Raw genomic sequence first — 12,745 nt, 5'->3', positions numbered from 1 at the left:
AATCGACTGGCACAACACCCTGGCCAAAAAAACGTTCCCGTTTGCCGCCTCTGATTCTCCGACTGTTCCCGGGTCACAGCCGTGCAGAAAAAAAAAATCAAGAGAGGTGCTGAGTGCTTTCTAGTTCTTTTTAAAATTTAGAGTAACCAAAATTTTATTGTGCAATTAAGGGGCAATTTAGCGTGGCCACTCCACCTACTCTGCACATCTTTGGGTTGTGGGGGCGAAACCCAGGCAGACACGGGGAGAATGTGCAAACGCCACACGGATAGTGACCCAGGGCCGGGATTGAACCCACGTGTTCGGTGCTGTGAGGCAGCAATGCTAACCACTGTGCCACTGTGCCCCCCTCTCAGTGCTTAAAATCTTCTAAACCCGACACGCATTCCCAGCACAAAAGCCCATTGCCGACGGTCAGTTTAACTGCACGTTTATGGATGGTGGGGCGGCCTCCCGAAAATTGACCTTCTCCTTGATGTCCCCGTTTTATTTTTTTGACAGTTTTACGGGAAAACCATCCTCGCCGGCACATTTGTTTTACCGTTATGTTTTTGGGGTTTCCTTTTACCCACAGGATAATCAGGTAGCCGCACTGTCGGTTACTGTAACCAGATCCAGAGAATCCATCGAATCTCTGCAGTGAAGAAGGAGGCCATTCGGCCTATCTAGTCTGCACCTGTCCTCTGAAAGAGTACCCTACCTCGGCCTACTCCCCCGCCCTAACCCTGTACATTGACCATGGCCAATCCAACTAACCTGCCCATCTTTGGGCCGTGGGAGGAAACCGGAGCACTCGGAGGAAACCCACGCAGCCACAGGGAGAAAGTGAAAACTCCACACCCAAAGTCTTCCCGAGGCCGGAATTGAACCCGGGTTCCGTGAGGCAGCAGTGCTAACCACTGTGTCGGAGTTAGAACATAGAACATAGAACAGTACAGCACAGAACAGGCCCTTTGGCCCTCAATGTTGTGCCGAGCCATGATCACCCTACTCAAACCCACGTATCCACCCTATACCCGTAACCCAACAACCCCCCCCCCCCCCTTAACCTTACTTTTTAGGACACTAAGGGCAATTTAGCATGGCCAATCCACCTAACCCGCACATCTTTGGACTGTGGGAGGAAACCGGAGCACCCGGAGGAAACCCACGCACACAGGGGGAGGACGTGCAGACTCCGCACAGACAATGACCCAGCCGGGAATTGAACCTGGGACCCTGGAGCTGTGAAGCATTTATGCTAACCACCATGCTACCGTGCTGCCCGAAAGTTCATTGCGGAGATGTTGCCCGCTCACGGTCTAAGGTGGGGGCAGAGGGACAATCTCCCGAATGCCTCTGACGATGTCATCACCACGTAATCATGTGACGTACTACACAGAGAGGCATTGGCCACAATACATAACAGAGGGGAACATCCATGTGTCTGCTGCTCCTGCCCCAGCTGTGTCCAGAGTAAGATTCCCACTGCCCTTTGAGTTCTCCAAACATTGCTCCTTGTATGACAGCGAACCTCGCTTTGTGCTCCCTCTCTTTGTGCTCTCTCTCTTCGTGGTCCCTCTCTTCGTGCTATCACTCTTCGTGCTCCCTCTCTTCGTGCTCCCTATCTTCGTGCTCTCTCTCTTCGTGCTCCCTCTCTTCGTGCTCCCTCTCTTCGTGCTCCCTATCTTCGTGCTCTCTCTCTTCGTGCTCCCTCTCTTCGTGCTCTCTCTGCGCTCTCTCTCTTTGTGCTCTCCCTCTCTTCGTGCGCTCTCTCTGCGCTCTCTCTCTTTGTGCTCTCTCTCTTTGTGCTCTCTCTCTTTGTGCTCCCTCTCTTTGTGCTCCCTCTCTTTGTGCTCCCTCTCTTTGTGCTCTCTCTCTCTGTGCTCTCTCTTTACTACCATAATAATAATAACCTTTTATTGTCCCAAGTATGAAGTTAGTGTGAAATGCCCCTAGTCGCCACATTCCAGCACCTGTTTGGGTAAGCTGGTACAGGAATTGAACCCGTGCTGCTGGCCTTGTTCTGCATCACAAACCAGCTGTCTAGCCCACTGAGCTAAACCAGCGACCAGACCCTGAATTGTGGAGACCACAGGGTGATGGATTTGAAAAAGAAAATGTCACTTCGCCACGTCAACAGTTAAAGTAACATTTTTAATGTCGCGAAATCCCCCAAAAGTGCTTCAAAGAGGCATCATTGAAATCAAGACATGGCCAAGGAATTAGATTTGAGAAGGAGGGATGTGGGTAAGGGGGCTCATTTAGAGAGAGCTTGTGGGACTGTACAGACAGCTAAAAAAAAAACCCAGCAGCGGGTGATAAATGTGTGAGTGAGTGCGTGTGCGCACCCTGTGTACTTGTGTGTACGTGCAAGTCTGTGTGCCTGTACATGGATGATACGGTATATCTGCGGTCAATTGAATTTTGTGAAGGATGACCCTGAATGCTCTGGGTTACAAAGTGAAACACGTCTTCCCCGGGGAATCCATCAGCTTGGCACAGAGGTGGGAAGTCTTTCGGAGATGGAGTTCCAGTGTTGGGATAGCAGGATGTGTTGGGGAGATAGTCTATGGGAACCCATTGGCTACATTGCAGAATCTCGCTCACGGGTGGGGACCAGGGTCTTCGGGGTTTCACCCCCCCCCCCCCACCTCTCGTGAGATCTGTCTTCAGAAACTCTCGTAAACCTCGTCATGAGCCGCAGTCCCACATTCCTGTGGAAGAATAAAAAAGAGTTAATCTGAGCACGCTGCTACGGCAAATAGGGAGGGTCGACAGAGAAAAGTTAGTGTTTGATTCTCTGCCCGAGAACTCCCTGGGGCCAGGACACCCAGGGGAGTGGGGGGACCAGCAAAAAATCTCTTTATTCTGTCCTGAACAGATCACCCAGACAGACAGACCCACTGGACAGTGTGACCACCCAGGCAGACACATCCACTGGACAGTGTGACCACCCAGACAGACAGACCCACTGGACAGTGTGGCCACCCAGACAGACACATCCACTGGACAGTGTGACCACCCAGACAGACACATCCACTGGACAGTGTGGCCACCCAGACAGACACATCCACTGGACAGTGTGACCACCCAGACAGACCCACTGGACAGTGTGACCACCCAGACAGACACACCCACTGGACAGTGTGGCCACCCAGACAGACCCACTGGACAGTGTGACCACCCAGACACACCCACTGGACAGTGTGACCACCCAGACAGACAGACCCACTGGACAGTGTGACCACCCAGACACACCCACTGGACAGTGTGACCACCCAGACACACCCACTGGACAGTGTGACCACCCAGACACACCCACTGGACAGTGTGACCACCCAGACACACCCACTGGACAGTGTGACCACCCAGACAGACAGACCCACTGGACAGTGTGACCACCCAGACACACCCACTGGACAGTGTGACCAACCAGACAGACAGACCCACTGGACAGTGTGACCACCCAGACAGACCCACTGGACAGTGTGACCACCCAGACAGACAGACCCACTGGACAGTGTGACCACCCAGACAGACCCACTGGACAGTGTGACCACCCACCCAGACACATCCACTGGACAGTGTGACCACCCAGACAGACAGACCCACTGGACAGTGTGACCACCCAGACAGACCCACTGGACAGTGTGACCACCCAGACAGACAGACCCACTGGACAGTGTGACCACCCAGACAGACCCACTGGACAGTGTGACCACCCACCCAGACACATCCACTGGACAGTGTGACCACCCAGACAGACAGACCCACTGGACAGTGTGACCACCCAGACACATCCACTGGACAGTGTGACCACCCAGACACATTCACTGGGCAGTGTGACCACCCAGACAGACCCACTGGACAGTGTGACCACCCAGACACATTCACTGGACAGTGTGACCACCCAGACAGACAGACCCACTGGACAGTGTGACCACCCAGTCAGACACACCCACTGGATAGTGTGACCACCCAGACAGACCCACTGGACAGTGTGACCACCCAGACAGACAGACCCACTGGACAGTGTGACCACCCACCCAGACACACCCACTGGACAGTGTGACCACCCAGACAGACAGACCCACTGGACAGTGTGACCACCCAGACAGACCCACTGGACAGTGTGACCACCCAGACAGACACACCCACTGGACAGTGTGACCACCCAGACAGACAGACCCACTGGACAGTGTGACCACCCAGACAGACCCACTGGACAGTGTGACCACCCAGACAGACACACCCACTGGACAGTGTGACCACCCACCCAGACACACCCACTGGACAGTGTGACCACCCAGACAGACCCACTGGGCAGTGTGACCACCCAGACAGACAGACCCACTGGACAGTGTGACCACCCAGACAGACCCACTGGACAGTGTGACCACCCAGACAGACCCACTGGACAGTGTGGCCACCCAGACAGACCCACTGGACAGTGTGGCCACCCAGACAGACACATCCACTGGACAGTATGACCACCCAGACAGACACATCCACTGGACAGTGTGACCACCCAGACAGACAGACCCACTGGACAGTATGACCACCCAGACATATCCACTGGACAGTGTGGCCACCCAGACAGACCCACTGGACAGTGTGACCACCCAGACAGACCCACTGGACAGTGTGACCACCCAGACAGACACACCCACTGGACAGTGTGACCACCCAGACAGACACATCCACTGGACAGTGTGACCACCCAGACAGACACATCCACTGGACAGTGTGGCCACCCAGACAGACCCACTGGACAGTGTGGCCACCCAGACAGACACATCCACTGGACAGTATGACCACCCAGACAGACACATCCACTGGACAGTGTGACCACCCAGACAGACACACCCACTGGACAGTGTGACCACCCAGACAGACCCACTGGACAGTATGACCACCCAGACACATCCACTGGACAGTGTGGCCACCCAGACAGACCCACTGGACAGTATGACCACCCAGACACATCCACTGGACAGTGTGGCCACCCAGACAGACCCACTGGACAGTGTGACCACCCAGACAGACACACCCACTGGACAGTGTGGCCACCCAGACAGACACATCCACTGGACAGTGTGACCACCCAGACAGACAGACCCACTGGACAGTGTGGCCACCCAGACAGACCCACTGGACAGTGTGACCACCCAGACAGACCCACTGGACAGTGTGACCACCCAGACAGACAGACCCACTGGACAGTGTGACCACCCAGACAGACCCACTGGACAGTATGACCACCCAGACACATCCACTGGACAGTGTGACCACCCAGACACACCCACTGGACAGTGTGACCACCCAGACAGACACACCCACTGGACAGTGTGGCCACCCAGACAGACCCACTGGACAGTGTGACCACCCAGACAGACACATCCACTGGACAGTGTGACCACCCAGACAGACACATCCACTGGACAGTGTGACCACCCAGACAGACCCACTGGACAGTGTGACCACCCAGACAGACACATCCACTGGACAGTGTGACCACCCAGACAGACCCACTGGACAGTGTGACCACCCACCCAGACACATCCACTGGACAATGTGACCACCCAGACAGACAGACCCACTGGACAGTGTGACCACCCAGACAGACACACCCACTGGATAGTGTGACCACCCAGACAGACAGACCCACTGGACAGCGTGACCACCCAGACAGACACATCCACTGGACAGTGTGACCACCCAGACAGACACACCCACTGGATAGTGTGACCACCCAGACAGACAGACCCACTGGATAGTGTGACCACCCAGACAGACACACCCACTGGACACGGGCCCCTGGGTCTGAAGATTATTAGTCGGTCTTGCAATGTGGCTCATTTAAACTTGCTTACTGTGATTCAATCATACATGTGGACCTGTTTTCTGCAAACAAGTGGAATCAAAGTTTCAAGTCTTGCCCCTTATTAAATTACCCGGGGACTAGGGAAGTGAAAAATATCCCGCTGCTTTCTCCATGGCAACGTCTTAGCCAATCAGTGTCAAGTTGCCAACCAATCAGCACTCTTCTTTCCTGCTGCACAAACTACCGTGATTCTTTGAAATTTGGTATTTCTGTGCTTGTCCTGACAAGTGTAAGACGAGAATCTTCGGCAACGCGCCTCACGTTTCAACTATATTCAAGCTTCAAAAGGTTAGACGCACCTTTGATGTTTCATTGCTCCCAGAACAATCGTTGGTGCTGGTCTTGTCATTGTGAAGGGTGCTGTACACCGATTGCTGGTGTGTCTGGAGAGGCTGCAGAAAGAAAACACATTCTGCGATGTCACATTTCTACAGATCCTGGTGTCAGGGGAACAACCGAACACAACCCAACCCTGCCACCCACGGAGCTCCGCAGTGAAGCCTCCAGTGGGGTCCTGTGGCTGCCGTCCACTCTGGTGGTGGGATTGAGGGAGTGACCTTCTCGAGCCACAGTCAGGCATGTGTCCTGCTATTGGACTGAAGCCTGAAGCCAGCCAGCGCTAATACAGGAGAAGTGAACTGGAAAAAGGGGGTCAGAGGGTGAGTAAACATTCGGAACAAGAAGCATTGGGATCTCAGTTGATATTATTATTTGATGGGAAGGTCCCAGAATGGAACCCTGACTCAAAAGACTGCAGATTTTACTACTTTTCGAAAAGGTGGATAAAAGAGTCACAGGACGGCTAATTCGCTTTTAACAGCAGAAAAAATACATTTATTAAACATGAAAAGTTTGACAATAACATAAAACTCCGTCACTCCCACCAATCTTTTTTTTAAAATCTAGAATACCCAATAATCTTTTTTCCAATTAAGGAGCAATTTAGCGTGGCCAATCCACCTAACCTGCACAACTTTTGGGTTGTGGGGGTGAAACTCACGCAGACACTGGGAGAATGTGCAAACTCCACATGGACAGTGACCCAGGGCCAGGATTCGAACCCGGGACCTCAGGGCTGTAATCCCAGTGCTATCCACTGCGCCACATGCCACCCTCACTCTCACCTCCCTCCACAAAGATTTCAAGGATAACGCAGGTTACAAATTATGGCTGGGATTTTCCGCCCCGGGGCGCCTGGATCTTGTTCCCCGGATGGTCGGAGAATCAGACGTCGAGGGAAAATCGGGAGCCTCGAAGGAGAACGGCTGTGACCTGCCTCTGGTTTCCACAGATCCGTTGGCAGCTTTCCAGTTGTGGCCTGTGATTGACAGCTTCTACAAACCATCTGCAGCTTTGATTCATTCATCTGCCTCCATGGTTCAGTAGCCTGGAGACCGGACAATCCCGCCCGAGGTCAATGGACTTCTCCGTTGGCCGTGGCTCGCCCTTGGCGTTCTTGCGGCGGGAGGGGCTGAAGAATCCAGCCCTACATGTCACCTTGACGAAAGTAACGTCCAGGGATAGAGCTTGCAGGGAGCTAGCATCGGCTGGATGGGCCAACCGGCCTCCTGTGTCACAATGAATCTATAACTGTCACTGTCCAGATAACACAATCACCGCCTTCTGCTGCACACTCAAACTATGTTAGTCTCCACACACAGCAATGCAGCCACGGCAGGCGCACGCAGTGACCCAGGATCTGATTCTATGTTACGTGGCAATCTGTTGAAATGTGTACTTACCATATATGTTTGATCAGTATCAGCTGCCTCAGCGAGGTGCGGTTCGTTCCTTTGCTGAGATTCAGAGCTCCCCGTCATCTAGAAAACAGGAAATCCCAACATCAAGGATATGTCGGACCAGAAGGTTTTACGGTGATACTTTTAACATAGTAATTGTCTGCAACCGAATACGACAAATAAGCTTTCGTATTGATCACAAACTGCCACCTCTCCTATTTACTTTTTATAAATTTAGAGTCACCAATTCCTTTTTTCCAATTAAGGGGCAATTTAGCGTGGCCAATCCACCTACCCTGCACATCTTTTGGGTTATGGGGGTGAGAGCCACGCAGACACGGGGAGAATGTACAAACTCCACACGGACAGTGGCCCAGGGCCGGGATCGAACCTGGGACCTCGTGCCATTCGCTGGTGACGGGAGTCTCTATTCCCGCCACTGGACATTGGGATTTCCCATTGAAGCCATCCCACTCCGCTGGGAAACCCTCGGGCGAGGGTGCGCTGCTGGCGGGAATAGACAATCCCAATGGCTGGAGAATTCCGGCCTCAGTCTGTCAGGGGGCATTCTCTTTCTCTGGGCTCGATGTAGCTCAGCTGGTTGAGGTTCTGCTGCGGAGGTGGCTTCAGTTGGACCTGTTCCTCTGGGACTGTATCCTGGTACCAGCACATCGCTTTCCACAATTTTCCTGGTTTCACTGGGATCCATCGGTTCACTCCTTGGACAAACAACACGGCTTGCTGGCACAACGGGGTCAGGAAGTAACACTGGCTCTTGGGATGGCTCCTGAGGAACATTGATTACAAACTGTAATCTCTCCCGGGGAATATTCATTACAAACTCAAGTGGGCCGGCACAGACACGATGGGCGAAGGGCCTCTTTCTGTCATGTAGAACTCTGTGACACTATGGGACCTGAACCCAGACCTTTAGAGGGAATTGTGCTACCAACTGGGTCACCAGCTGACACTCAATTGCTGACGGGATCTTCCTGTGCACATGTTGACAGCCGTATTTCCTACATTACAATCGTCGCCACGCTATAGAGAGCTTTTGGACATCTTGAGATCATTGAGAGTGCCATAAAATGTTCACTAGATTGGTGCTGCTGCTTTCCATGGGATTTCCCAGCAAAATCCCACCAGGATCAGGAGCTGGAGGATCTCGCCCAAGTGTTGGTCCTGATGAGAAAACTAAACTCTTGTGTAATATTTCTGCATAATTCAATAAGACAATCTCTGTGGTGGACGTCTGTTCCTTTTTGGTAGGATTTGGCGTTCTGGAACTTGGCCACTTGTGACCTCAGTAGTCTCCTCATTCCTTTCTGTATTTGGTGCTTCTTGAGTCGATATTTCAATATCTGTCACTATAGACATTGCAAAGTCCTCAGAAACACAATCTCACCTTGCCACTGTCTCTGGCCTCTGTTCCAACGCAGATCTCCAGATCTTCTCAAGGTAGAACCTCTCGAGATGTTTCTGCAAACTCAGTTCATGCAGCAAGTAGCTGGTCGGCATGATGTTGTCAAACTCTTTCATTCTTCCCTCAGCACCGTAGTCCCAGTGCTGACCACTGCGCCACCGTGCTGCCCCCAAAGGCGTTATTGATCGTCCTGTATTGACTAAACACCAAGCTTCAGCTCCTGTAATAGCTCGGTTACATTGTCTTTTGAGTGATCTTGAACTTGGTCCACTAATTGATAGACATGATTAGTCTGGAGGCCTTTCTTCTTTTTTTTAAACAAACAATTTTATTGAGGTATTTTAGGCATACAGAAAAAGTGACATTTTACAGTACCAAAAAAAAGAAGTCAAGACACAAATTTAACATAGTGCAAATCACGGCTCTGTTCACGCACGGACCTGCCTCAATATCCCCCTACTCTACTCTACTCTAGCCTAGCTGCCCCCCCCCCTCCCCCTCCCCCCGCTGACGCTTTCTCCTCTCCGAAGAAGTCAATAAAGGGCAGCACGGTAGCATGGTGGTTAGCATAAATACTTCACAACTCCAGGGTCCCAGGTTCGATTCCCGGCTGGGTCACTGTCTGAGTGGAGTCTGCACGTCCTCCCCGTGTGTGCGTGGGTTTCCTCCGGGTGCTCCGGTTTCCTCCCACAGTCCAAAGATGTGCGGGTTAGGTGGATTGGCCATGCTAAATTGCCCATAGTGTCCTAAAAAGTAAGGTTAAGGGGGGGTTGTTGGGTTACGGGTATAGGGTGGATACGTGGGTTTGAGTGGGGTGATCATTGTTCGGCACAACATCGAGGGCCGAAGGGCCTGTTCTGTGCTGTACTGTTCTATGTTCTATGTTCCACCTTCGGGCGAACCCTAGTAGCGAACCTCTCAAGGCAAACTTTACTTTCTCCAGGCCAAGAAAGCTCTCCATGTCCGATAGCCATTCCTCAGCCCTCGGGGGCTTTGAGTCCCTCCATGCTAACAGCATTCGTCGCCGGGCTACCAGGGAAGCAAAGGCCAGAACGTCGGCCTCTCTCTCTTCCTGTACTCCCGGGTCCTCCGAAACCCCAAAGATTGCCACCTCCGGGCTCATTACCACCCCAGTTTTCAATACCCGGGACATGACATCTGTGAATCCTTGCCAATACCCCCCCGAGTTTCGGGCACGACCAGAACATGTGTCCATGGTTAGCCGGCCCTCCGGCACATCTAGCACACTTGTCCTCCAGACCGAAGAATCTGCTCACCCGAGCCCCCGTCATGTGGGCCCGGTGAACGACCTTAAACTGGATCAGGCTGAGCCTGCCGCATGTTGCAGTCGTGTTTACTCTGCTCAGGGCTTCTGCCCAAATACCGTCCTCCAGCTCCCCCCCCCCGAGCTCCTCATCCCACTTAAGCTTCAGGTCCTCGGTCTGCGTATCCTCAGCTCCCATTAGCTCCCTGTAGACGTCTGAAACTCTACCCTCTCACACCTCTCCCCTAGAAACTACCCTGTCCTGCCTCCCCTTCGGCGGGAGACGTGGGAAGGACGACACCATAGAACATAAGAACATTTTTTTTTTTTTTTTTTTTTTTTGTTTTTTTTTATAAATTTAGATTAGCCAATTATTTTTTCCAATTAAGGGGCAATTTAGCGTGGCCAATCCACCTACTCTGCACATCTTTGGGTTGTGGGGGCGAAACCCACGCAGACACGGGGAGAATGTGCAAACTCCACACGGACAGTGACCCAGAGCCGGGATCGAACCTGGGACCTCAGCGCCGTGAGGCGGTTGTGCTAACCACTAGGCCACCGTGCTGCCCTGAACATAAGAACATAAGAACATAAGAACTAGGAGCAGGAGTAGGCCATCTGGCCCCTCGAGCCTGCTCCGCCATTCAATTAGATCATGGCTGATCTTTTGTGGACTCACCACTCTGCGTACAAAATCCCGCACCTGTAAGCATCTAAAGTCCTTCCCTCTCGCCAGCCCAAACCTCCTCCAGCGCCCTCATGCTTGGAAAGCCCCCTTTAGATGTCTTTCTTCTTGCACGGGCTTGGTGCGGGAGACGTTTTTTGAGCACAACATTCCTGGGCAATGTGGCCCTTCTTGTCACAATTCTTGCATGTATTTGATTTGCTCCAGCACTCCCCCACTGAGTGTACAGCGGTGACGGGCTCGAGCAGAAGTGGGAAAGGCTCCACCGACAGTGGGGCAGAGCTCCTTCCGGCAGAGTGACCGACTCCACCTGGGAGGACGCCGTTGTCACTCCAAAAGAGGGCGGGGCTCCAGCACCGTAAGGAGATGCGTGATCTTCATCGCGCAAGCCAGGGTAAGCCGGCCTCCTCCTGCCTCCCTCACTGCCCACCCTTAACACATCCCTCACACCTCCACGGTGATGTCACTCCTCCCCACCTCGCGGGGGTCACAGCATTTGTCATGCGCCGCCTCTGTGGAGTGTGTCACATGATTGTGTACTGACGTCATCTGAGGCACTTGGGAGATTTTCCTGCTTCTGTCTTAGACCGTGAGCAAAACCTCCGCAATAAATCCGAACAACTGGTTAAGTAATCTACAGTGTGGCAACCTGGTTAGCGTTTGTTTGTACTGTCAATAAAAGTAAAACGCCCCCCCCCCCAAAAAAGCCACCCCCACCTCCATAATTCCCTCCAGTAGCTCCGGTGCCCTTCAAATGCCCGCTCCCAATCACCTCACACATATGACACATTTCAACTTGAACAGCCAGCCACCCAGACACTAATTCCCGTCAGCTTGGCCTCAATAATAACAATAATTCAGACGACGGCTTCCACAGAACGTGGTAGCCATTCACCCAATTGTTCTGCGATCTGTTTGTGGCCAACGAACAAGTAGAAGAATAGCCAGGTAGCCAAGAATCAGGGGAAAGTAGCCGAGGCGGGGGAGGGAGGGATAGACTGGAGGGGGGGGGTGTGGTAGTATGGCTAGGGGTATTACGGTATCTGGGAGTGTGAGCTGCCATTGGTGTAGAGGGCTCGCTGCCCATTGGCCCAGGTATCGTGTGCCCCTTACCCCTATTGGCTAAGAGGAAGGTAGCTCCGCCTACAAGGCGGGGTATAAGAACCCGTGTTCCCCATGCAGCCAGGCCATTTCCTGTACGTCTGCTGCTGGGCTCACGTCTTGCTGATTAAAGTCTTTCGTTTCGGACTTCACCTACGTTTCGTGTCCATTGATTGTGCATCAGGGGGAATAGCAGCTAAACCTAAGAGAAAAGAAAGGCAAATCACAAGAGAAGGGGAGGGGGTGGAAGAGGGAGGAGACAGGGAACAATAGAAGGGAACCAGTGAGGTGGGGGGGGGCAAGGGAATGACAGCTGGAAGGGGGGCACGGGAAACAATAACAAACTTGGCATCCACAGGAGCAGAGAACAAGGAAAATCCGGGCGAAAGACGGGACAAACGGCTGAAGCGGAGGTGATCACGAGACGACAACGGCAGCAAAAATTGAATGGGAGAAGCAAGCGACAACACCAACACCAGATCCATTCGCATAGTGCCCTCTGTAATTGTTCTGTAGATGTTTCCCCGGCGCCCAAATGTATATGTACCCCCCCAGTGTCCCCCCCCCCCACCCACCCACAAACACCCATCTACTTAGGTGCTAAAAACAATATTGTCAATTGTACAGAGCTGCTGTTGTTGAGCTATCACATAATACCCTACCAGTT

At 52.8% G+C, this 12,745-nt stretch overlaps 1 protein-coding gene across 2 annotated transcripts in view; it reads right to left on the bottom strand.

Moving 5' to 3' along the window:
• Positions 1-2,117: 2,117 nt before the first annotated feature.
• The window catches only part of LOC119956583, a 58,871-nt gene continuing 48,243 nt past the window's right edge, over positions 2,118-12,745 (bottom strand). For both annotated transcript variants that reach the window (XM_038783904.1, XM_038783905.1), the window contains 3 exons: positions 7,609-7,686; positions 6,166-6,258; positions 2,118-2,696 (listed from right to left, as the gene is read on the bottom strand). In XM_038783904.1, coding sequence (XP_038639832.1) covers positions 2,652-2,696; positions 6,166-6,258; positions 7,609-7,686 — 216 coding nt within the window. In that variant the 3' untranslated portion in view covers positions 2,118-2,651. The remainder of the gene's footprint in view (positions 2,697-6,165; positions 6,259-7,608; positions 7,687-12,745) is intronic.

The sequence above is a fragment of the Scyliorhinus canicula genome, chromosome 23 (genome assembly GCF_902713615.1).
Source record: "Scyliorhinus canicula chromosome 23, sScyCan1.1, whole genome shotgun sequence".
Classification (NCBI taxonomy): Eukaryota; Metazoa; Chordata; class Chondrichthyes; order Carcharhiniformes; family Scyliorhinidae; genus Scyliorhinus; species Scyliorhinus canicula.
The sequence above is the reverse complement of the archived record's forward strand: the minus strand, read 5'-3'. Positions and strand labels throughout refer to the sequence as shown.